Genomic DNA, 24,602 nt, shown 5'->3' on the forward strand with positions numbered 1-24,602 from the left:
TGTAAACATTTTTGCTCCTCAGCACTCCTGAGACATGCAGTCAGAGAGGATAGCAGCTATCAGTCTCTTTCATAGAGGAAGCCTGAGTGAATACACTTTCCAAGCTGCATACAGAAGAGAGGGCAAAATACACAGAATAGTCCAGGGAGCTGAATTAGGTCAAAAATAAAAGAGGAGAGAAAACTGAAAGCAATGCTCAAGAACTCCCCTAGTCTCTGTTGTTGATGTGCAACACCCGTGCAGTTTATGTTTGTGAGCGAGCCAACAGCTGTTTATGTTCCCTATTATTGGGCACAAACATCCAAATAGAGAAATCCAATTAAATTGTGGTATATTGATGTGCTGATGAAAAGAAGGGATCACCGCCGACACGTCTTCACTTGTGTTCAAAACGAAGTTTATTAACAAGTAGAAGAATAGTGTACAAAAAATGTCGAATCTTGGAGCATCTCATGGTGCCAATGTGAGATCTCTCTCTATGGTTCAAAACCACAATCTTTATATGCTTTCTAACTCCAAAACTCCACCTTCTCCCAACATAAGGATAGCTTTCCGTATTAGGCATTAACTGTTCGACATTAATGGAAGCATTCTGTAAATCCAAACAATAGCTGTATCTGTCTAACATACACAGTTCATGTATTGTTTTCATAAACACAAGACAGGATCTAGCCTATATAAAATTTTACGACCTTGAGTTCATGCTTCGGACAAGGCTGAACATCAGCTTAAGGCTCTGAACAACAAAAACACATTCACCTAGGGTGCATCTCACAAGGGTCACTCATGTCTCATCTATTACTGTTACTAAACACTTTCCTTCAGTTCCAAGAAAAACAGAAGAACATAATACATGATGTTAAAGCAAAAAGTTCAGGTGGATAATATACTACAGAGTCTTTTTGTAATGAATTGAGCTTTTTGAATTAGCCTTCCATCACAGTGATGACTTACCAACTGTCAACTGCGTCGCTAATTAAAACTGTTACTCATCTGTAGCACAGCTTAACAGATATAAAAGAAAAAATACTGCAATATTTACTACACACATAGGACCACCAAAAGCTATGGTATATTCTATTTATTATATAACATCGCCCCCTTGTGGACATTTGTTTGGTTTCTCCTGTGCAGAAAACCCTTAGTCTGAAAAGTCATCATATCCAAAGACATATTGTAAATTTAGGTACAGTATGCTTGTTTATTTAGGTTATGGGATAAATATAAAACATTAGTGCTTAATCACCAAAAAGAAGGTGAGGGTTTCTCCTACATAACTATTTTTGTGCACTGGTATGAAATGTGAGAAGGCACCAACAACAAACACACTGACATGCAACACCAGGGGGAAAGAAAACTGGTCTACAGTAAATGTAAAAAGAAAAGATGAATCTTAAAGTAATTCTGTAGACTGATCATAAATCATGTGGTGAGTTTGAATGTTGTAGTCTTTCACAAATCCAAAGGGGCTGACCAATGAGGTCAGCCTACCGGCAGTTTTATTTAGGGCTGTAGGGCCTCTGATTCTCCCCAGCAGCTGTTGTGAGTGTGTGTGAGCGCATGTGCGTGCATGTCTGAATGTTTCCATTCTTCTGATCGTTCAACTTGTCTGGTAAGCCAACAACTCTATTTATTACTTGGAATCAAGCGACTACCTCTCGCTGTTGAACAAAACAACAGCAGCTGATACTTGTGCTGAGGAGTTAGAATAGATGTAGAGGTTTAAGTCTTTAAATAGCAAACTAGCTGCATGATAATGCAGATTTCCTGTTGTGTGAGGTAGGGCTATGAAATACGAATGGGCATATGCTAACAAAATGATTAAACAGTGTAAAAGAGTAGCTTACAGTACAGTTGAATAGGCAAAGGTTAAACAATACTACTTTTACATTTTCATTGACTTCCACTGCTACTATTTTGATTGAATGTAAAAATATACAACATAGGCCTATGATAATGGAAGAATGTCTCCAAATATAAAACTTTATATTATTTCAGTTCTGTTTTGTTAGTGACAGGGGTCTTATTTGTGAATCTCCTCAGGAAATCACAGTGACGATGACTCTCCAGTGGACAGCTGTGGCTCTCTTCCTCTATGGAGAGATAGCAGTCATCCTCATGTTGTGTATACCCTTCATATCAGCACAAAGGTAAATTCACAATCTAAAGTCTTGTGCAGCAGCCTGCTGAACCAGAAAGCAAAAAGTTTGGTTGTGAAGCAAAAGGAAGCAATTCACAGAAATCACCAGCAGAGTGCACCACACCCCTTCCAGGAAGAGCTGATGTTTGTTATGACAGCTCCACTCTCACTTAACTGTCCTTTTGACCTACTTTGTAGATGGCGTTCGGTGTTCAGCTGGAGATTATGGAACTGGTTATCGCCATATTGGAACAAGTGCTTCTTTACTATGATCATGGTCCTTGTTGTTCTTTTCCTTGGTAAGCAATCTGCTGTGTTAGACAATACTGAGAAGGCTGACAGCCTGGGTAGCAACAGTCATGTCTCTGTCCCTCCTGCTCACCCCCAGATGCTCTCCGTGAGGTGCACAAGTACTCGGGTCCTGAGCCCATGCAAGACGCCAAGGTGAACCCCAATGTGTATGACCATGTCCACATGAAGCTGTTCAGAGCCCAGAGGAACCTCTACATATCTGGCTTCTCTCTCTTCCTCTGGCTGTTAGTGTCATTTCTTTCTACATTCATTCAGAATGACAGCAAAAGATGTTTGGGACCTCATTCAATTACAAACGCTACTACACCATTCCACACTGTTGTCCTCTTGTTTATTCATTTTTCACACTTCGCTTCCTGAGGTCCTGTCCTGTCTTGCTTTGTCCTGCTTTTATTTTTTCCGGTTCTTGTCTTTTCCTGTCCTGTGAACTCGATCACAGTATCATGCGTCGGGTTGTCACCTTGCTAAACCAGGTTGCTGTCACACTGGAGGACAGTGCAGGCCTGCTGATGCAGATGGGCAGTGCTGTAAAAGCAGCTAAGCAGCACCAGGAGGACAACCAGAGGCTCAAACAAGTGAGAAAATTAACAAGTTAATTATTGTTTTTCTTTCTTATAAAGCCAGTTTATTTTCTTTCCCACCCCCCCAATAGGTGCCATCCTCTGTAACATCACAATATAACATAATGTTGCATTTTAAAACGTTTTCAGAGTATTGTTTCTATTTTGTATGAGCTCTGCTGTCAGCTGTTAAAATAATCCATTTAAGCTTGGTAATTAGAGATAATCCTTTGTGCCCAGGCTCTCCTAGATGATGAAAAATCTATGTCAGCAAAAAACGAACAACTGAAGCTGGAGGCTCAGAAGCTGGCAAGTCAACTGAAGGCTGCAGAGGAGGGTGAGTCATCATCATCACTGCCTTCAGACAGGACACTCTGCAGTTAGACATCTTGAAAGCAAAGAGTGCAGTTCGTACAAAGATTATTCATAAGGAGCATGAACCACTGTGGAGCATTTCTTGCATACAGCTGTTAAATTATGAAAGAAGTTCATTCTACAGGGCACTGATGATATAGAGCGATTTAAAGATGCAGGACTGTTTGTGTGTGTGTGTGTGTGTGTGTAGCTGTGCGCAAGTCTCACGCTGAAGTGGATACCATGAAAAGGCAGGCGAAATGTCTGGCACAAGAGTATGACAGACTATTAAGGGAACACCATCAGCTCCAGGTAACACAAATACATAAATGCATACAAAAGTTTTATGTGCATGTAAATACACAAGCACAATAGTGTATATTAAGTCTACTAATCCTGGAGTCATTGTTTTAATCCTTTACTTGACCCACAGAATCTCCAGAGTGATCAAGACAAGAAGGATCAGTAACCAGAGGATGGCACTGATAGTTGTCTGCTGATGTTGCCTCACCTCTGGACCTTCATTGTGGATGCATCTTCTTACCATTTAGAATTGTGTGCGATTTGCAGTAAACAACACGTGGCCATATTTGTATTGTCTTTTTCAATTGTAATTTTCCTTTAACTGTGAACTGAGGCGTGTGTTTAAATTGATAGTATAAAAGAAACAAGTATACTTCATAGGATAAAAATGAGTTCTAAATTTACTTTAGGTGCAAGTATTTAATAATGATTAATACCTGACGTGTGCTTTATACTACTGCAGCATCTTACTGTAAAAACCTTAATACCAACATATACATGCGTTATGTAAATAGGTTATCACTCTTTATAGTGGTCATAAACAGTAAATCACTGTTTTAAAAACCATAATGGAAATGTTGTTTTTTTTTTTTTAGGGGGATGCACTAGACTTGATATTTAGGATATTTTTCTAAAGATGTTCAAATTCTTGAAAACACTCAAAATTTTCTTTTGCATTTTTATCATCTGCCTTTTAAATTTAACTGACCTCTCTGGAACTGCAGCGCTTTCTTCCAACCTTTATATATATATGATATATTTAATATAATGGGCTCTTTGCACAGCTCCACTACTTCCTGTTTGTGATTAATCAGTTTGTCCAATAGTGTAAGACAGGAAATAAAGGAGCAGCATTAAGTTCAGGAAGTAGTGGAGCTGTGCAAAGAGCCCATTTGATAGTATGTTACCTACTGTAATGCTGAAGCACAAGCTTCAAAATGACCACAGTGACAAGGCACTGATGTGCACAGTCAGGTACTGTTCTGGTTTGCTGCTGTTGACAGAACAGGCTGGGTGTAAATGCAGAATTAGACAAGGCAGATGTAATGAGCTGGTAAATGGTGAAAACACTGGCTTACATGTTGAATTGCATGGGAAGAGAAGCAGGCAGGCAGGAACACAGGCTGGTGCTGTAGAGACAACAGGATGGACAACAGGAAACAGCTTGAACAGGAACATCGGCAGAACTGTAGGCAGTAAGATGATCAGATGGCCATCACAGAAGTGGTACTCAGGGTGGATTAGTTAACGAGCTGCAGGTGGGTAATGCTAAGTGCATGGCTGAAGATAAGTGGGAACAGGTGTGCAGCTGTGAGGGACCTCTGTCCAGGGCCAGACCCCTGGTGGCAGATGGAAGAATGGCAGGAGACAGGGTGGCCAAAATGAATAGCAGGAGTCATGACAGCTATAATAGATGTGGTGGGGTTTGTCAAACAAAACTGCAAAACTCTTCTCTGGAAGTCTACTTCGACAGTAGTCCTGGAGCCACTGACCATATCACACAGTGGTTGCCAGTGGACTGAGGTTTGTCGTGGACCTTTCCATGATTGATGATTGGGAGAATCTCCAAGGCTTCACACTGAGAGAAGTTTGACTGTTAAAACCACAAAGTGATGAAATAGTGATCCTTCTGCGGGAGCGATTTCTGTTACATCTAGGTAAGAAGCGATAGTTTCCCCTCTCTACGCCAACAAAATAATCTTCCAGTGGGCAGCTGTTCCTTTGTTGCCTCCAGCTTTGATCTGTGTGTTGACCTCATTTGTTTGCAAGCTGAAATATGTACTCCTGCCTCATGCAGCTATATTCAGCAAGTGTGCCACAGAAACAGTCTACACACCTGTTTAATTTGTTTCTTCTTGGAGATTAAAAAAAAAAAACTGAAGCCATGAAAACAAGACTAAGATGATGCCACTGCAGTGGGAGATAGATGTGATTTTTAACAAGTTTAATCATAAAAACCAAGACCAATTTCAATTCATGAAAAATACAAACACATAAATGTATACATTCCTGAAATAGCCTGTTTTGTTTATAAAATGACTCTTTTGTCAGGGATTGAATGTCTGCATAAAACCTGTACAAATATATACTCTGTGTGCTATGAAAAGTGTGTCCACAGTGTGTGTTCCTCTATACATCTGAGTCAGAAGAGAAGAGATTGTGCTGAGGCTCATAAACCAGTTTCTCTGTCGGGACTGCAGTCCAAGGCCAGTATAAACTGCTCACAGTGTATGGAGTTGTTCTCCTCTTTCTTTAGTGACTCAAGCTCTGCACTCCCATTCAGAGCGTTTTTCTCCTCCCGCTTAATATGTCGTTTCAGTAGAGCAAAACCCAAAATACAAAAGAAGAAGGAGACTGTCCTCAAGCCGAGCGTCAGGCCCAGGTACATTATCCTGCAAAACAGTAGTGCAGTTTGGGTAAAAATAAGAGAATTGTTTTTTTAAGGTTACAGTCAAGCTACAATTCGTTAAAAACAATTTGTTAAAAGTTTTTGGGCCCTGAATAAAAAATACTACCAACACTGTAGACAATGTATCAGTATTAATGTTCTCATGAGTATAAGGGTTTCCTTTACCATGGCTTTCCTTCTAGTAAACTTATGTACACTGCTTTATATTTTGTAGTACACATGATAAGAATTTGAGGATAGCAAAGTTGTTTCTCCATTTTGCACTCATTGAGTAATATTGTTATTGGTATTACTGTCACACAGTGATGTTTCTATTCAGCAGACTTGAGTTGAACAGACATCCTGGTGGATTCTGTATACAAAGTCATAGTCACCTGTAAGCTGAGGTGTTGTATATTCTGCATGCTCCTTTTCCTCCGCACATTTTGTATCCCCACTTCAGGCAGGTTGTGTCGATTATGGCTCCAAAGTATATAGGGGCAGGTATCCCAGCTGTTGGACAATTCAAATAACTTCTTACTTCAAATAAACCACAAATACAGAGCTATATACTATTCATTAATATTTGGTGATGAGCTGCATGTAATGATTTGTTTATATAACTACCAGTCAGAAGTTTTACAACACCTCCATTTCTGCAGATGTTACTGATATTTACAAATTAAGAATACAATATAAAAAGAGGAATGGAATCTTGAATACAAAATTTAATGTGAAATTGTCAGTTATTAAGCAGCTGAAGCCACTTGAGGCAACTACAATGGAAATCAAATATTGATTGCAAAGTTTATTTCAGAAAAGTGTTAAACATGTGGTTTGATTTTCTTTCACCTCGTCTCCAGTTCATCCCAAACCAGCTCCAATGGGATTTAGGTTTAGAGACTGTGATGCTCCTCCATTATGTGAAGTAACTGTCTGGTTCTTTTCTTGTAATGATTTGGGTCATTATCTTGTTCTCTGTGAAACTCTGACTATCGAGTTTGTATTCCTTTGTTTTTCACCTTTTTTGCACTATTCTGATAACAATGTACAGCCAACTCCCTTAATTAGCCTCCAGTGTTGTGCCCAATATTGCATCAGAGGGTGTAGAAACACAGTTTGTTCCTTCATCCAGACAGAGGGTTTGTTAGTTATCAAAAAGTTATCAAAATTGTTTGTATTACCTTTAAGAGTCTGTGTTCTATGACCTTTACAAGTTTTTCATTTTTTGTTAACTTCACTACCTTGTTACTTTACCCAACTAGTTTACAATATAAACAAGATACACTGACATGCTCTAAACCCTTTGACTGGATGTGTATACAAACATTATTTCAGCAATCTTCCTCACTGCGACATACAGCATATAAGTTCTTACTGTAAGTGATTTCTTTGTTTGTCTGCAATTCATGGTGGAGGCAGTTACTATGTGCAAAATACCAAAGATAATTCTCACCGAGAGTGCGAGTAGCCAGCGTGTGGATTCCAAGTGCGAGGGATTTCAGCTCAGGCTTAATGCACCTATAGAAACAAGAATGAGGTGTTATAGAAGACTCATGGTTCAGTTTCAGGTTCATTTATTTAGCACAATAATACCAAACAAGAGACAAGCAGACAACATACATGAGCTAAACAAAAACAATCAATCAATAGCAGCAGGAATCAAGGTAGGACTTGAAGCAAATAACAGCAAAAAAAATATGTGACAAAAGCAGAACAATGACAGAGAAAATATATTTAAGAGAAACATAATTAGGTTCCTGTGGAAAGTAAAAATTCCTTCTTTTCATTCTTCATTCTTTCATTCTTTTTAAAAATGCAAAGGGAGGAGATGGACCTCAGTGATAAGTTTAATTCAGTCCAAAGCTTGGGCCTTCTATAAGTAGCCTAATGTTGAATTGATGACTTGATGTTCGGGAAGACGGTAAAAATAAGCTGTTATGACTAAGCCTTGTTTGATAGGAATGAATATCTGTAGTCGGAATAAAGAAATTATGAAAAGTAATAGGCAGATCTTGTTTCCTGTTAATAAACCTATGGATGAAGAGGCATGTTTGATAGGCATTTACCTTATCAATAGATAAGAGTCGATATTTCAAAAAGAGAGGCTCATCTTTTATGATCTGTTTTACTGAAAGACTTAGAACTCCATGACTGGGCATTGTACTAACACCAAATCAGGTACAGAAGAAGAAATTCTTTAATGAAAGCTTCTGATTTCAAACAGCTTTACCCATTTTTAAAAGTACCTATATTAATGACACTGAATCATGGAGGAGTGGTCATTTTTTCTGATAAAGGCAGGAAGTAAAACCTGTCCAAGAATGACATGGTGATACACTGGTGTAAAAAAAAAGGCCACATGTGAATATGGTCTAATGTTTCCAACAAGGTGAGTGTTGACAGACCTGACAAGCAGCACAAAGCCAGGTGTTCCCCCGAGAGATATTATGAATGAGCTGAGGACAGACAGAGCCAGGAAGTATGGAAAGATTTTGTCACAGCTGTCCCTGTGTGGACACTGGCCTAGAGTAGCTGTCAGGTTGCCTGGTTGGGTATCAGCCAGCACCACACACCTGCAATTTTCAAAAACCTAACGGAGAAGAAATGAGAACGTTGGTGATAAATGAGAAAAACTTCTGCTTTAAATATATGTACTACTATTTGGGCATGACTATATTGCATAGCGGTTCAACCTACATGTTAATGTTTCTTATCCAGCAGTTGTATTAAGAAATATTATAAATGAGGGAGACATTGGTGTGTGTCTGACCGTGTTCCTGCCGGAGCCAGAGGAAGAGGTGCATCCAGCCAAGCACGGGGACACGTAGGTGATCCCATTCTCTCCACACACTGGATCCCACTCTCTTCCAGAGCACAAGCAACCAGAGTTACAGTCGGAGAAGAGAGATCGCTCCTGATTGGATAAGCCTTCCACTCTGCATGTGACAACATAGAAAATGCATATATTATTGACTAGCTAATGAAAAATAGATCAAATAAGAAAAAACACGGCCATTACTGTGCATGCAACGAGAACACATAAAGGTAACAGACAACAAAAGGAACCCTAGGAAGTGAGTTAGCTATAACAATGACTGATAATTGTAGAATTGACATAAAGACATCATATACCTGGTATATGAAACGGTGATGCCTGCCACTCTGGAGTTCTCGCAGCCCATGGCTAAGAAAAAGAGCGACAGGAAGTAGCCCAGCAGGGAGGTCCCAAAGGCAAATTGTGCTGCTCCAATGATGCCCAGCTTGTACTTCTTCATGACAACCCCACCTGAGAACATCCCAAGGGCCACAGCTGGGATGTTGATCATGCCTAGCAAGAACACAGTGTAATCTTAAATGAATGGGGGAACAGGAACCAGCGCGCACAGGCAACATCAGGCACCATTAACACTCCCCAAAAAGGATCAAAGTCAGAACACTCATTCATATCAAAGTAGTTTAATTTATATTTCATGTAAAGTGAACCAAAGTCATATCGCAAAAGATTAAAATTACTTTTGATGCTTGAGAGGATATGGAATGCATTTCCCATCATCCAACACACCATGCACTCATTCACACACATAGATGTAAGAGCTGTTATTACACCGTCTTCACTTTCATCATGCCAAACATAAAACTGGTTTCACTAATCTGTCTGCTGTTTAAATAAATGTCTCAATGTCATTTCAGAATGCCCAACAATTGCAGTAAACCTGGTTGTCATCTTCAAGCTTACTTAAGAGGGATGTGGGAGTTGGATCATAAAAAATTCATCAAAAGCTGCCTCATGAAACAGTCATGATGACCGTCCAGCTCACATCATTTTGCAGCACTAAATACTTTTCTTTCAGCAAAGAAACACAGGTTTTGAACAAGCTTACAACTGACAACATTAAAGAAGGCAAACATTATGAATTATCAAAAAAGTCTGCTTACCCATGAGAAAATTGGCTTTTGATGCTGACTGGCCATAGTGTTGCTCAATGTATTTGGGTTTGTAGGTGACCATCCCAATGAGGGAGTTGAACTGAATGATGGTCACGCATAAGTACACAATGTACACAGGATTTCCCAGGAGGCTCTTCAATGTAGGCATAAATTCTGTATGAATAAGGGGCAACAAAGGTTCATGCAGTTCATAATTACCATCTGAACACTTGTGTTCATACTGTAATTTATAAAATTACACAACTATATTTATAATCAAGTATGTCATGTTAGGAGCTAGACCCACAAACAGGTCCATGTCAGATCCTACAAACAATATTATGGGACTTCTTCACACAAAGTGTTCTCAGATTCAAAGGCAATTGAAATTGAAAACAGACATGATTTCTTTAGGGGGAAAAAACAACCTTTAAGCTGTAGTACAATTGTAATAATAATAATTATAATGAATTTTAGTTGTAATGCACTTTATATTGAGCAAACAATCTCAAAGTGCTACATTAAAAAGATAAAATTTGGAGAGAGAGAACACCCCCCCCCCAAAAAAAGAAATTGTGAGCATCTTTGCTTTTTTAAACAAAAGCCAAATGATGTGACAAATCAGGATTCATTACATCCTAAACACTTACTAAGTGAATACAGATTACGATGCCAGCATTGAACGTATTAATGTTGTTCATACCCTTGGCCATCTGATGTAAATTTGCTGGCTCCTCAGGTCTGAACTTGTGCTCCATGTTTGGGGAATCTTTGATAAACCTGGTTTGCTCTGGAGTGCAGCTAGTGTCGTGTTTATCAACAGGCAATGGCAGTGATTTGGGCAGGAACCAGAAAGGGACAGCCGACATAAGAGTGATGACACCAGCAACGAGGTAGCCCAGCCACCATGCCCCCACCCAGCGGGCATCACCAGGGTTAATAGTAAGAGTTTCTGCAAAGAAATAAAACATTTTCTTTTCAGTTATATTTATCTGTAAGGCAAAAAAAGCAAGTAGCACCGCTGTTACATCTAAAATCTAATTTATACTCACCAGTCACTTTATCAGGTACAGTACACCTGTTAAACTGCTTATTAGCACAAATATCTAATATACCCATAACCCATCACATGGTAGCAGCTCAATGCATTTATCCCTGTAGTACATGGTCAACACAATCTGCTATAGTTCAACCTGAGCATCATAATAGGTAAGAAATGTGGTTAGGACCAGAAGTGGCATGGTTATTGGAAAAACACACGTATTTAACCACCACGCTTGGTGCTACTCCTGCCAAAAAAGAGCAGGAAACGGAGGCTACAAGTTGCACATGCTCACCAAAATTGGACAAAAGAAGGTAGGTAAAACATTTCCTGGTCAGATGATAGGCTCAGAAAAAACAACATGAAAACATGGATCCATTCAACCCTGTATCTACAGCTTAGGCTGCTGGTGGTGGCGAAGGAGGCCAACCTGGTACCAGTCAGGTGTACCTAATGAAGTAGCTTGTGAATGTTCATACAGAATTACTTTCTAAGGCTGTCTTTACACTACAGGCCTTGATGCCCAATTCCAATTTGTTGCCTATATTACTACTACGTGAGAGGGAGGATCGGACAGTGGCATAATGTCACTGTCCCTGGACATCTCATAACAGCTGTCCGCTCCACGCAGGCACTTCACTAACTTTATTTTGTAAGGACAGAGTAGATGTTTACTTTGAAAACAGTGACGTGTTGGATATAAACTCTGAGCGCCAGACTCATCTTTATAGTATATATAATTATTATGGAATTATAACGTGACAATCTCCAATCTTTAAAGAAGTTCACTATCTTATTTCCTATTCAGTGGGTTGTGCACGCAAGCAAAGCAGGTGTAAATGCAGATATCAGATGTGGGTCACTTCTGATAGAACGTGTAAATAGACAGTCAAAAAAATTGGATATAGGCAACAAATTGGAATTGGGCATTGAGGCCTGTAGTGTAAAGACAGCCTAAGTGCTTTACATACACCTCATGCTTTAATGTTCAAAGGCAACATTTTATTACATGAAGAGATGCCTCCTTACTTGTGTTGTTCAACACAACTGGTTTACAGAAGCTTCAGATTGTTTGCTTTCCAGTCGTATTAAACTGTGTCACCGGATTTACACTGTCCTGATTCAGTGCCTCTTGGCAGGTGTGTTGTGTCTTGTGCATCCTCAACACTGCCTTGTACAAGAACCATTTTCCAAATCCACTGCTCCACAGTGGAGTGTTGGTGCATTATGTTATTGTGAGCTGGTGATAATCCACAATAATACCCACACCATGCTCACTGGAGCTTTTCTATCATGGTTTATCAATGACAGTTGCCTGAGCTTATTTACCCATGTCCACATAGCCGATGTCAACGTAGATTTTGGCACAAAGCGACCCTAGCAGGTATCCGAAGACAGGACCTATGATTGATATGGTCTGAACACAACCTGTAATACACAACAAAAAAGGCACATTTAGCCACAAACCACTCTTAGTAATAGCTAATGTTTTTGTGCACTATTCAGTTTATTATTCAAGATTATTTTGGTACTGTTAACACATCACACAAGTCAATTCATTACAAATGTATTCTTTGAGCAAAAGCATTAGTGCACTGGACATGGAAACATGTAGGAGGCAAGATTTACTTAAGTCACAATGAACCCTTAGCACATCATATGTGCTGCCAGTACATGCTGTAGTCAGACACTGAGACTTTCACTATCAGGACAGCCACCAATTTACTATTGTACTTTATTTTCTTTGTGTGTGTGTCAAGGGCAAGTACAAATTCTACATTTTGACTGTATTGTTGGTGGTATGATAATAAAACTGAATTTAAATGACTGTTACTCTGCTTGAGGGGTCAAAATTAAGCATCAGGATGTCATTTATTGTGTCCAACAAAATTAACATAGGTGAAAGTGACATTGGTAAATTATCACACTATAATTAATCATCAGCATTGTACATATGATGTATAATAAATGTATGCTAGACCTGACAGACATTCCCTTAGCAATAAATTGGTAATGAGATAAATAAGACAAAACAAATTATTTCCTGGTTGCCAGAATATAATTTCTGACATAAGACTATAGTAAAAATCCACTTATGAAATTAATTGCTTTGAAAATGAACTGACATTAATCCATACAGTTCAAATCTAAGATAAACAGTGGATGAGGTACATTACCAATATAGAGGGCAGCATTCTCAGATTGTGCATAGTCATCAAGGTAGGAGATACCCAATGGCTGCACTGGAGTCTCTCCGATCCCACGCAGGACATTTCCCAGAAACACATAGATCCACATTGTAACACTGGACTCTCGCTCACAGCCTATATTTCAAAATTAAATTGGAGAATTTTTATTAGAAATATTAATAATTAGAAGTCTTAGAAACTGGCACAACTCCCTCTGAGTTGTTGCAGACACTCCATGATTAATCCAGACATATTCCTGACGAGTTAGGGACAGTAAGTGTTCTTCTGCGTGTGTCTTACCTCTAGAGGGGAGTATGGAAGGTCTGTCACCTGCCCTGATGGACTCAGGTGAGCTTGCTGGACATGGAGAGAGGTTATTTGTTGAATTCACTGAAGATCTAACTGATGTTTCAATCTTATAGCTGCGTACAAAATACCAATGTGACTGTTAAACAAGGGAAGGGAGAAAGCATCAGGTATCGTTAGATACTCTGTGAAGCATAAATACATCAATCAGAGATTACATTTTTAAATTCCAAGAAGTCACAACAATGTATTCACAGTGCTTGAAGCCTTAGGGTTGGAGAACCTATTCTGGAGCATTTTTTTTTTTTTTACAAAATTATTTGAAATCCTCTTCAACCAATTAATTAAACGCTTTTTATACAACAGTTAGTTCCGACCGGTCCCAACCGAGCAATTTGATTGGACAAGAGACGTTCCATGAGTGCTGATATACAGTATAACAGCACTGCGACTTTTTACGGACGTTATCACTCCGCTGTTCAGCAGTGGACAGGGGGCGCATGACGTCTGTCCGACTACCCATTTCTCCGACCACCCATTTCTCCGACTCCGACCATACATTTCTTTATTTTTGCGTCATCAGTCCGACCTCCCACTTCTCCGACTTAAGTAGCCCTAACCCTTAACCTTACCCTAAACCTAACCTCAACACTGTAGAATGGGTAGTCGGAGAAATGAGCCGTCGGACTTGTGGGCAGTCGGACTGACGTATGCTCCCCGCCTTGTCTCCCTTCCAGTTGCGGAACTATTTCTGTTGGCGGAGCTAAATAAATGATTAAATAAACAAACAAATCATAATCTCTTGTAGTTTATTACTGTTCTAAAATGCGCTCGTAGCACTGTTGTATATGTATATCAGCACGGCTGTGCGGCCGAGTGCCGCAGATAATCACACCGTGCTGATATACTTAATTCACAAAAAAGAAAACTTCTCAGTCACCACACCGTACAAGCGTTTGCGTGTTCCTGAGCTCTGGAGGCGTGGCGAGAAGTCTGCGGAAAGGTGCTTTGACTTGTGTATTTTCAAAATGTGGCCTGCTAGAACCATTTTTCAGGATCTCCAACCCTACCTTTAAATTAAACAAATACAAAGATGGCATTTATGTATACAGACATGAAACTTTCCCTACCGGCCAATGATGAAATGTGGCATGGCAATCAAGAAGGTCCCAAAAGACATCAAAATACATCCAATTGCTATGATCTTGGGTCTGTGGAGTTTGGCACCAAAATAGCTCACAAAGGCAATCACCAACAAATTCCCTATTGGTTTGAAATGATCAGAAGAAAGATGATGACGGGTCAAAGACGTCAAATATGGCACTGTGGTTTGGTAAACAGTAAGCAAACACACCTTTGTTATCATTTCAACAGTATATCCCCTTCATCGTGACACTGGTGTAAGTATCTGTCTTTGAATGCAAGATCCTTATGGGTTGCTGTGTGTATTCGCTCTGTAGTCATTAGGAAAAAACTGACATGGAAGTGTTTATAAGTTAGTTATTTCAGGTGTATATGTTAGTATCTTGCTCTTTGCATATTGTGCATTCACAAGACATTTGGGGCAGATGTACCTCTGCCCAACCAGGGACCTGAATAGTCTCTGATTAAAATCAGTGAGAATAATCGTCTGTCTACACACATGCAACATCACATTTTCGTCATTCATTGATGCCTTTCTGTTGTGCAACTACACAAATCATTACAAATCTATTGAAGCCTACTGTGGCTTCAAAGGATTTTTTGCTCATTAAGAGTCAATTAGGTATGCGACCAGTGACTATTTAAAGCTCAAAGGGAATGCATATACACTATGGTGTCACAGGGGCCGAGGACATATTTATGGCTTTCTTGGATTAGCATTTAAATGCTCCAAAATATATGAATTGCCAGAGTAAATAGAGAGATGTACGGACAAAAACTGAGAAACTCACCTACTTCAAAGCTCCCGTCTATGATGCCAATCAGATAACTGGAGATGTCAAATCGCCTCTCTAGTTGTGTAATTGTGCTCTTCATGTAGCTACCAGATAAAGCCTTAGCAAAGTAGGCAAAGGACAAGGCTGCGAGGAACATCTGTGAAAACAGAGAGAGAGAGAGAGAAAAATATATAGCAGTGTGTCAAATAATAAAGCTTTTAAGCGTTTTTCTCGCTGTTTTAATTTCCAAGGAACATATTAATCTGTTTCATAATTATTATATTTTCATTATTATCATCATTATTATCATGTTATACTATTATTATTGATACACGAGTGCTCTGCCTGTAATGCATTTATGAGGCATATTGTGAACAAACTCATAGTCATAGTAGCAGTTGAAAACACTCACAGTTCAGTGAGCTAGACAGCCACGATGGAAAGGAAACACAAGAAGTCATAAAATAAGTTTCCAAAGGTTGAAAAGCAAAGTTAATATTTATACCAAATAAAACATATTTAGCTGGGCACCAGCTAGTAGGGAATGTGTTTACTGTATGTATGACGTAAATGTGCAGTGTAGATACGTCTTTGTCAAAGAAAAGCTGGCAGTGTGCTGTTAAAGCTTGGGCCAGAGGGTGTACTGAGCTCCCCCTTTCTTTTGCTCAGCCACCTGTGGACAGTGACAGACACTAACAAAAGGAGGATTAAAGAAGCCAATCCCACCAGGATATAGACTCATCCAATGTACTCTGATCTGACAAACCAACCAACATGCAGCATAATTGGAAACAGGTGAGAGGTAACCATAATCTGCACTTTTAGGAATGAAAATAGCCCGAGCTCAGAAGACAAGCACGCGCCTACAACCAGCACATGCATAGTATACATCCTCTTTTTTTAGTCAACAGAATAATTCTGTTATTTGAATGATATTTTAAATTCACATACACCTGGTTTATGACAATGACATTATTATTATTATTATTATTATTATTATTATTAGAAACACATTAAGAAGATACAACTCTGCTCTGTTAAGTTGTTGAGCAAGCAACAAAACATAACAAGGCCTTATAGTGAACACATTATAGTAATGACTGCACTGACTTAGTCAGCCATTTAATCTGCTTACAACATACAGCAACTTTCAATGGCAATTCACTGTGCCCCATTAACAGTGAACAGCATTTCTGTTGCAGTCCAAAAGGTTGGAGAATTAGACAGCCTGAGTCCTGTTGTGAGGTGAATAGTAGTAGTATAGTGAATAGTGAAAAAATACAGCAAATTTTTAAACAATACAATTATTAGGTGAGTCAGTTTTCTTCGGAGTCTTTTCTCAGTCAGTGTGAGGGTCGAGGGGCAGAGGATGTTGTTACGATGTTGTGTAAAGCCCTTTAGACAAACGGTTTGTAAAAATGGGCTATACAAATAAACTTGCCTCGCCTTGCGTCACCTACAATAGACAATGAACAAAAGAGGAGTAGGACCACCTCACATTTAATCATTCAGTTACAATCCAGTCTTCAGATCCCCCTCTATGCAGTTTATGAGTCACGCCACCCAAAACTCATGTGAAGCTCACCAAAATTATTTTTTAAAAGTTGGCAATGTGTAGCCCAATTATGGTGTTTACACATCAAAACTATAATCTACTTTTTCAGTGAGGTGTCAGCTAGACATTTAGCCTGCTCTGGAAATATTTACTGAAATAAACTATACTGTAGTAACAGTAGATAGTTTGGTGTCATGTACATAAATACTAAAAGTTTATGGTTTTTTTTTTTTTTTTTTTTTTTTTTTACAGATCATGTATCCAAGTGCAAGCACAGAGGAAACAGTATATTACGGCATATCACATCTAATATCTCTACTGGTGGCTCAAAGTAACAGATCTGTGCAACATCAGTGAGGAACCTGACAATCTCAACAGATCAGAACATGTTAAAAATTAAATGTCAGTGACATAAAATATTACAGTAGTGCTACCACACACATCAGGATAAAGCTGAGCAGAAAGTATCTGAGTGCAATGACTTTTTCTCAGTATTAATTCATATTTATAGTTTATAAAAATGGATTATGTATTGCAGGGTAACAGTGTATAGGTAAGCTCTCTGCAGTTTGTGCCCAACCTAACGGCAAGGACAGCTTACAATGTTTGTCATGTGGTAACAGCCAAACCAGGAGAAACAATTCTAAATTGATAAGCAATTATCTTAATTTTCCCTCTCTGACTCACTCCATCTGCAGCTGTAGAGACATGAGTGGCGCTGAGTGAGAGATGAACGAAGATATAGGCCATAGTGCAGACAGACTTAACTACAAGCTTTCTCAATTATGGCAAATAAATGAAAAATCTGAGGGACCAGTGAAACTATGGCAACCACCAGGGTGGTCCAGGCTTTGCTCTAATGTCAAGTGGATGCTTAGCATTTACACCACAGAATATAATTGGATATAATGCCTCTGCAACTGTTCTCAAATGACTGCATTACAGTTTTTCTGAATTGATAAAACACCGGCAAGGCAAGACAATATTTAGCAGTTAGACACAAGTTCCATTACCTGTTTGTAAAACTCAAACAATTTCACTCACTGAAACACACTGTGCACTGTGATGCACTCTTGATGCATGATGGCAAACACAGGTTGTACAGCACAGGTGTCATGTAGTGACAAAACTAAAATAAACTAGATCAGAGTGTAGAAGGTTGAGGAAAGAAAGAATCAATGGAAGAAAATGATGTACAGGAGGAAGAAGAGGAGGATGAGTAAGAACAGTACTTGGTCTTGCATTTATATAACATACATACATATCAATATCATTAAATTCGAACATTCTCAGCATGTAGACAGATATAGTTTTGTAAGTGCTTCAGAGAAACAGGCCTATGCTGTGGAGTACAATTACTCACTTACATACACTGTCCGTACAGTATGTAATGTGATGCTAGGTGTCCTCACACTCCTGTATGGCAGTCTTGCAATTCTACAGAAGTGAATGTGCAAAATATTTGTAATGTAATGTTTTGAAATAGTACTTCACTGATAAAACAGTACAGTAAAGTACACTGTGCCTGTCCTATTGTCTAAATCGGTGGACTACAGAGAATCTACTGATGTTCCCTCATTGTCATGTCCTGGTCTGTGACAGAAGCCCGGATTTAATCAGAAATGACCACTCTTCATCTTCATCTTCCTCCTTCTTGACCCTCTCCTCTTCCATGCAATCTTCTACTGTGTCTCTGATTGTGTCTCTCAATTGTTTGTATGAACTTGCAGGATGCACCTGCTTGCACTCTGAAGTGGCTTATACAGTACTGGTTGTCACGTCATGAGAAACAAGTGTGATCAATCTTGAGTCTTTGTGTTGTAATGGATGAAACATGTGTCTAATTTGTATTTATCTTTTGCCACTTGTTATGAGTCACAAGTGCTTCACAGTGACAACTATGTTTTATTGCATGAGAATGTGTTTAAAGTTTTGCGTAAGGAAGGACTGAGATCTGCACATGGTGTGTTTTTCTTGGTGAAGATTGTTTATTGTGAAAAGTATGTTTGGTTCAGTGAATGACAACTAATAAGTAATAGTAGTAATTGATTCACACAACAGGAATTAATGTTTGAGCAATTCAGAAAAACTCTAAATAATTGCTTAAGTACTTATGGTGGGTCAGACAGTAACTGTCACTTGCTATTGGAAGTATAAATAGATAAATAAAACATTTTCTCTTTTAAAAGGATAAAAAAATGAGCTACATGCTGTGAACACTGTTTTCCATTTTTCTGTGGAGTGTGTAATTAATAATCAGTGGTGTTTTTATTTTTATTGGCTTATCTAAGATCTGAAAACAGTTTGATTTTGAGCACAGATAAAACAGTTTTGAGGTGTGTGTTTGGTTTTGCAAGAGGAGTAAGAGTTTTTGTGTTTTTGGTTTTTCGAAAAGCAAAGAATTGAAAAAAAGTGTTTTAGCAACTGTGAAAAACTGTAATAGTTATCATTTGTCACTACTCTGACAAACTGAAGTGTGTGGTACAGTATATTAGGAACTGTCTTACTATCAATACAGCAGCAGCTGCAGAGGTCATCATCTATGTCTAAAATTCAACTGAAATTTTACAGATGAGTTTTTAAGCTCACGATTTTCCCTTGTTGGCAATATAATACTGACTTTCACTGTGGTGTACAACTTGCCTTGAGTCTTATATATACACAGCATACAATAATCAAAATATGGGCTAAACAAACATTCAGCAGCAGCAACTGCAGCAGCTGACAAAAAACCTTTTCTAGATAAATAAGTAAACCTTGTGTCAAAAGCAGCTCACACTGAGAGGTTCGCAGCAGGATTACAACACAGAGGGAAAACACACATGGACAAAAAGCAGAATGACTGGAATTCCTAATTATTGTTGCTTGAAGCTGATGCATTTCACTAAGCAGCTTTTCAATTGATTCTTAATCCAGTAAAGTGGTACAGACCCACCCTGACCTCTTTTACTGGAGCACAACCTTTGTCTAAGGAATTTTTCATAGCAGTCTAATACCCAGTCCAAAGGGCACAGAGAGCTACTGTAATGCTGTCCCCAATGGCATTTGAATCTGTATAGCTGTCCTTCTCTGCCATTTCAGAAGTAGATTTTTTTAAATAAATTCCAGGTTTGATATGCACAACATTTTCTGAGTAGAGACATTGTTAGGTTTTGAATAAACTGGTGCAGAAAAGCTGAACTCAAGACATAGGTACATTTCAGTTTGCTGTTGTTATAATCTCATATTCAGAATCTGTTTTACATGATAAACATGGATGATCTTAAGGTCAAAGAGCTGGGCAGGATCTAGTTTGTCCACAGAGCACTATACCTTCAGGTTGGGATGGCAGGAGTTCTTTACTGCAGAGGATATAGGGTTGTTGTCTAGAATCCAGCTGCCTGCAGGTGTGTTGTCCATTTTCTTCATCGTGGCAGCCTCCTGCTGTGTGTTACCTGAGTTGTGGCGTCTCTGCAGGGGATTTGCTATGACTGTCCTCCTTCACATCTGTTGGGAGGAATTAAGATTTAAAGGTGTACAGAAAAGAAAATTGAATTTGAGCCCACTCTGGGTCATAAAATTAGTGTAATAACTCATCTATCAGACGATGTAGGCCAAACTTTGTGCAAAATTCTATTTTTGAGTAAATCCGTGATGAAAGTGTGTATTTTAGTGTAGTTTTTTTTTTCGTATTGGATAATGCAGGCGCACGGATTATACGTCAGCCTGTACACGATTCACTAGCCACTGATATTGGATCCGTAATCCGTCATTCAAACGTCTGAGACACGCACACACACACGGAGCTCGGTCTCGCCCCAAACTTTGAATATCCCGCCCGCTCGATAACGACCAATCAAATTCATTTTCCTTACTCGGGTAAACTGGGGTAAACTCGTGTTGCAGCTCGTGACAACTCGGCGCGACAAACGGGACAAACGGCCATTTCTGTACACCTTTAAAGATGGGCAGAGATCTGTGGTCTTCTGTTGCAAAACAAGACAGCAAATCATTATATCTCCATGTTCTAGGAATATCATGTTCCTTGTACTAATAACGTAGATATAAGGTCAAGTTTATTTTTATCTCTGTGCACCCACAACAGATAGGTTTAAGATATGTATAGTCTAAAAAAATGAAAATACGGATTTAAAGCAACACAATCATTATATGTAGTATGTTGTATCTGCTTATATGCATATTAAACACACTGAGCAATGTAGTTGATTTTTAGGGGTAAAGCTGACAAACAGTTGAGTGTAGCCACTGCAGATAGCATCTAAGAGGTTTTGTTCATGGATTTTCAGATTGTCAAACCACTGAACTAGATGTTGGAGGGAACAATTTGCTCTAAAAGTTAAAGTTAGCTATTAGCAGCTTCCTACAGCTTTCAGTCTCTGGGTTAAACTTGGCTAATCACTTCCTTCACCAATCTGAACATGACACTGATTCTGTTCCTTAAAATGACTGCATATTCCTTTAGGTGACACTGGCTGGTGCTGATTCAAATGAACTACTGCTACACTACTTATCAACTTGTTAGTATGTGAATATATCTGTTTAATGTTTTTGTATCTTCTATAAGCTTTGTTTACTGTAAACATAATAATTAATCACACTGTAATAAAATCTAATTGCACATAACTAGGTACAGTATATGGCAATATAGCTATGTGCAACATCCAATTTGCAGGAGCTGCTATTTTTTGGATAAGGCGTTTCACAACACTGTTGTGCATTTCAGTGATATGAATGGCAATAAATCATATTGTCAAGATGTAACAGGACTTATTTGTTTGGTACAAGACCATCCATAATCGCTTTATCACATTTCTATTTTCAAAGTGAAAATGATTAGCAAAAAGAAGTCCAACTGAAACCACAATCTCATAATCTGCCTATATGATCACAATATGACCCTTTTTTTTGCATACCATGCAGCCCTAAACTTTGGAACAAGAAATTGCAGCAAAACCATAATGGCAGTAATAATAATTTGCTGAACTTTAAGGTCTTAAAACACTCAGAGAGAGAACATCTCAGCTTGAAGAGGATCTTTGAAGATCAGCACAGAGGACAAAACACAGTAATCAAGTGTTCCATGCCTGGGACAACTTGTTCTATACCACATGTACTCTCAAACCAGTATTCCTGGTTTGAGAGTACATGTCGTATAGAAGGTATGAAAAATTCAGTATCATCTATGATCATCATCAACAACCTGAAGAAGACACAATGCCTTTTATCTTCACGACAGGCCTACTGACAACAAAAGGAGGTTGCTTCATTAAGTGAAAGACAACTGGCATTTGTATTAAGTCCGTTCAGCTTAGTGTTGCAGAAGACATAGAGATAGAGAGAGCAGAGCAGTGCAAAGAGCAGAGCTGTGACACTGTTTAAGAGGCAGAGCTTATTCAGTGGCATGACAACTCCCTATGGATCCCTCCTCCTTGCACCAAACCAAAGAATGGCTTTGAACTATGCAAGAAAAAAAAATGTAGCTAGAGCTGTCGACAAAAAGGCTTTCGTGCTCATGTAACATTAATAGACATTGAGTAGAACAGCAATTTGGCACTGCAAGACTAAACTATACTGATCTCTGTTTATGTATTGCATGAGCTATGCTGTTCCATGTTTACAATAACTTGGCTGCACATATAGGAGAAGTAGATGTCCACCTCATCTAACCATCTTTTATCAATAATAGTGACTTTATTCTTGTCAACAATATTCTTAACATATACCCTGCGAATTGTTTCACATTCAACATTCAAAAATATTTATATACATACATATTTTCTGATGTCTGACAGTTGAATCTGACTAATAGGGACTGTTTATGAACCGTTGTCACTGTTATTACACATTATTACTCTCCAAATTCACTATGAGATTTACACAGACCATACAGAAGGAGGAAGTGGGAAAGGGTGCATGCTTCATCAATGTACTTTTAAAAGGTACTCATCTCATACACCAATCAGCCTACATAATATCTGCCATGTAACTACAATCTTCTCTGCCATCTCTAAAACTTCCTGTCTCTTCACCACAAGACATACTGAGCAAGCCTTCATTTCTTTTTTGCTGACAAACTGGTGTAAGGTACTCTAATAAATGGCCTGTTATAATGATTCTCTCTGAAAGCAGTGGGTGTCTTTCTGATTCCTGACTGTGATCCACAAGTGCTTGGCTGATGTTGAGAGTGGCCTTTAAGATCAAAATTAGAGATAAAACAAAGAGTTTTCTAGGAAAACAGCCACTTTGAAACCTACTGACCCAGATTTATCTCACAAATGAAAAGCATGCACCAATTAGAAATAATAAAAAAAGAAAACAGGAATGAACTTGTGCTGAGTTCAAAGGAAATTCTCTGTCTGGGATTAAACGTGATGACGATCACGTGATGTCGGCTGACTTATTGGTGATGGCACACACTCCTGATACAGAGATCAATTTTCTCTGGCTTCTGCAAAAGCCCCGTCTGTTTCCGTCGACAGCTCTGCGCACTGCACCGGTTAAGAGATGCAGAGTTGATGCTTCACTGACACAGATGTTTTGTTTTTTCCTATCCCTTAAATCTGCAATATTCTGAGCTCATATAAATATAGCCTTCTAAATAACGAAAAAATACCTGCACGACTTTTAATGACGGTAAATCTTGACTGAAAAGAACATCATGACACTTACCCAAATTCGGTGCTTCAGAGCTCTTCCCTCAGTGTGTCTGACTACTTATTTAAAATGGAAAGAAAACAGATGATAGAGGGAATATCCTGATGTTTCACGGAAAGGCTCCAGCCACATCAAATGACACTTGTTCTCATCAAGTCACCTCCTCATACTGAACACGCTCCTCGGCAGCGGGGAGCGGAGCCTCTTGACTGACTGGCACAGACAGGGTGGATGCAGAGCGCCGCGTACACTGTCAACCACACGTGACGCGCGAGAGCTGCGATTTGTACTGGCCACACAAGGGCGTAAGAATGAGTTTAACATGGCGTGGGCGGGGGGGGGGGGGCATATCGGAAACCTGACAGTCATAAATGATTTGAACAGAAACATTTCATACATTCACTATACTGCAGTGTAATATTAAAATCATGTTTGTTATAAATAATTACAATTTTAATTCAACCTGAACTTCATCTGATCTCTAATATGAAAGCAGTGGACATGAATAGTTTTATTGTCACTGTTCAGAAGAAAGGAGTCGGATCTGGAGCAGCATTTATTTTAAAGTTTAATCAGCACCAGTTCTTATAAATAAATGTGTGCTCCGGCCACAGACACACAGACATATAGCCCTCCGGCTCATTCCATGGCTCAGTCGGTCGTGATTCACCCTGCGGCATGTTGTGGCATCAATCCGAAAATGACTCTGTTCAAACAATACAAATGGACAAAATGTTCCCATGTTTAGCATACACAACGAGTCAAGTCGAGAGAAATTAGAACTGGACAAAGTGCTGTGCAAAAAGACTATCATGTAAATAAAAGCAAGTGAAACAATTCAAATACAGTGCATAATCACAAGGGCAGCAGGTTAATAATCTGTAAAATACATGAATATACTAACAAACCATACAGTAACAACAAGAAGCAAATACGCAGTATGAACATT

The 24,602-nt window shown here is 38.9% G+C and overlaps 2 protein-coding genes across 3 annotated transcripts; one reads left to right on the forward strand and one right to left on the reverse strand.

Moving 5' to 3' along the window:
* The first annotated feature begins 1,457 nt into the window (after positions 1-1,457).
* Positions 1,458-4,248, forward strand: LOC146985566 (B-cell receptor-associated protein 29-like). The gene is made up of 8 exons (XM_085780569.1): positions 1,458-1,612; positions 2,044-2,150; positions 2,339-2,439; positions 2,529-2,676; positions 2,892-3,027; positions 3,253-3,349; positions 3,578-3,678; positions 3,800-4,248. The coding sequence occupies exons 1-8, from the start codon at positions 1,571-1,573 to the stop codon at positions 3,833-3,835; spliced, it is 768 nt and encodes a 255-aa protein (XP_085636695.1). The 5' UTR covers positions 1,458-1,570; the 3' UTR covers positions 3,836-4,248.
* Positions 4,249-5,638: 1,390 nt separating this feature from the next.
* On the reverse strand, positions 5,639-23,855 carry LOC146985567 (solute carrier organic anion transporter family member 1C1-like). 2 transcript variants are annotated; one of them, XM_085778639.1, is made up of 15 exons: positions 23,669-23,855; positions 20,312-20,485; positions 15,460-15,601; positions 14,656-14,788; positions 13,520-13,664; positions 13,208-13,354; positions 12,360-12,458; positions 10,692-10,940; positions 9,998-10,162; positions 9,194-9,389; positions 8,832-8,997; positions 8,467-8,651; positions 7,515-7,579; positions 6,454-6,571; positions 5,639-6,062 (listed from the first exon to the last, which is right to left on the reverse strand). In XM_085778639.1, the coding sequence occupies exons 4-15, from the start codon at positions 14,713-14,715 to the stop codon at positions 5,840-5,842; spliced, it is 1,818 nt and encodes a 605-aa protein (XP_085634765.1). In that variant the 5' UTR covers positions 14,716-14,788; positions 15,460-15,601; positions 20,312-20,485; positions 23,669-23,855; the 3' UTR covers positions 5,639-5,839. The 2 variants fall into 2 exon arrangements, with proteins under 2 accessions (XP_085634765.1, XP_085634764.1); XM_085778638.1 differs by having other exon boundaries at positions 5,645-6,062; positions 13,520-13,641; positions 23,669-23,790.
* Between the last annotated feature and the right edge of the window lie 747 nt (positions 23,856-24,602).

The sequence above is a fragment of the Trachurus japonicus genome, chromosome 6 (genome assembly GCF_045865225.1).
Source record: "Trachurus japonicus isolate A0001 chromosome 6, Traja_1.0".
NCBI classification, from domain to species: Eukaryota; Metazoa; Chordata; class Actinopteri; order Carangiformes; family Carangidae; genus Trachurus; species Trachurus japonicus.

Bases quoted from the DNA above. Each gene is read 5' to 3' on its own strand.
- LOC146985566 (XM_085780569.1), top strand. From the start codon at position 1,571: ATGTCTGAATGTTTCCATTCTTCTGATCGTTCAACTTGTCTG. The intron at 2,151-2,338 runs GTAAATTCACAA...CCTACTTTGTAG, and splicing joins CCCTTCATATCAGCACAAAG to ATGGCGTTCGGTGTTCAGCT. The intron at 2,440-2,528 runs GTAAGCAATCTG...GCTCACCCCCAG, and splicing joins CCTTGTTGTTCTTTTCCTTG to ATGCTCTCCGTGAGGTGCAC.
- LOC146985567 (XM_085778638.1), bottom strand. From the start codon at position 20,407: ATGAAGAAAATGGACAACACACCTGCAGGCAGCTGGATTCTAGACAAC. The intron at 13,642-14,655 runs GTAGGGAAAGTT...TTTTGTACGCAG, and splicing joins CCACATTTCATCATTGGCCG to CTATAAGATTGAAACATCAG. The intron at 8,998-9,193 runs GTATATGATGTC...TGTCACATGCAG, and splicing joins ATCACCGTTTCATATACCAG to AGTGGAAGGCTTATCCAATC.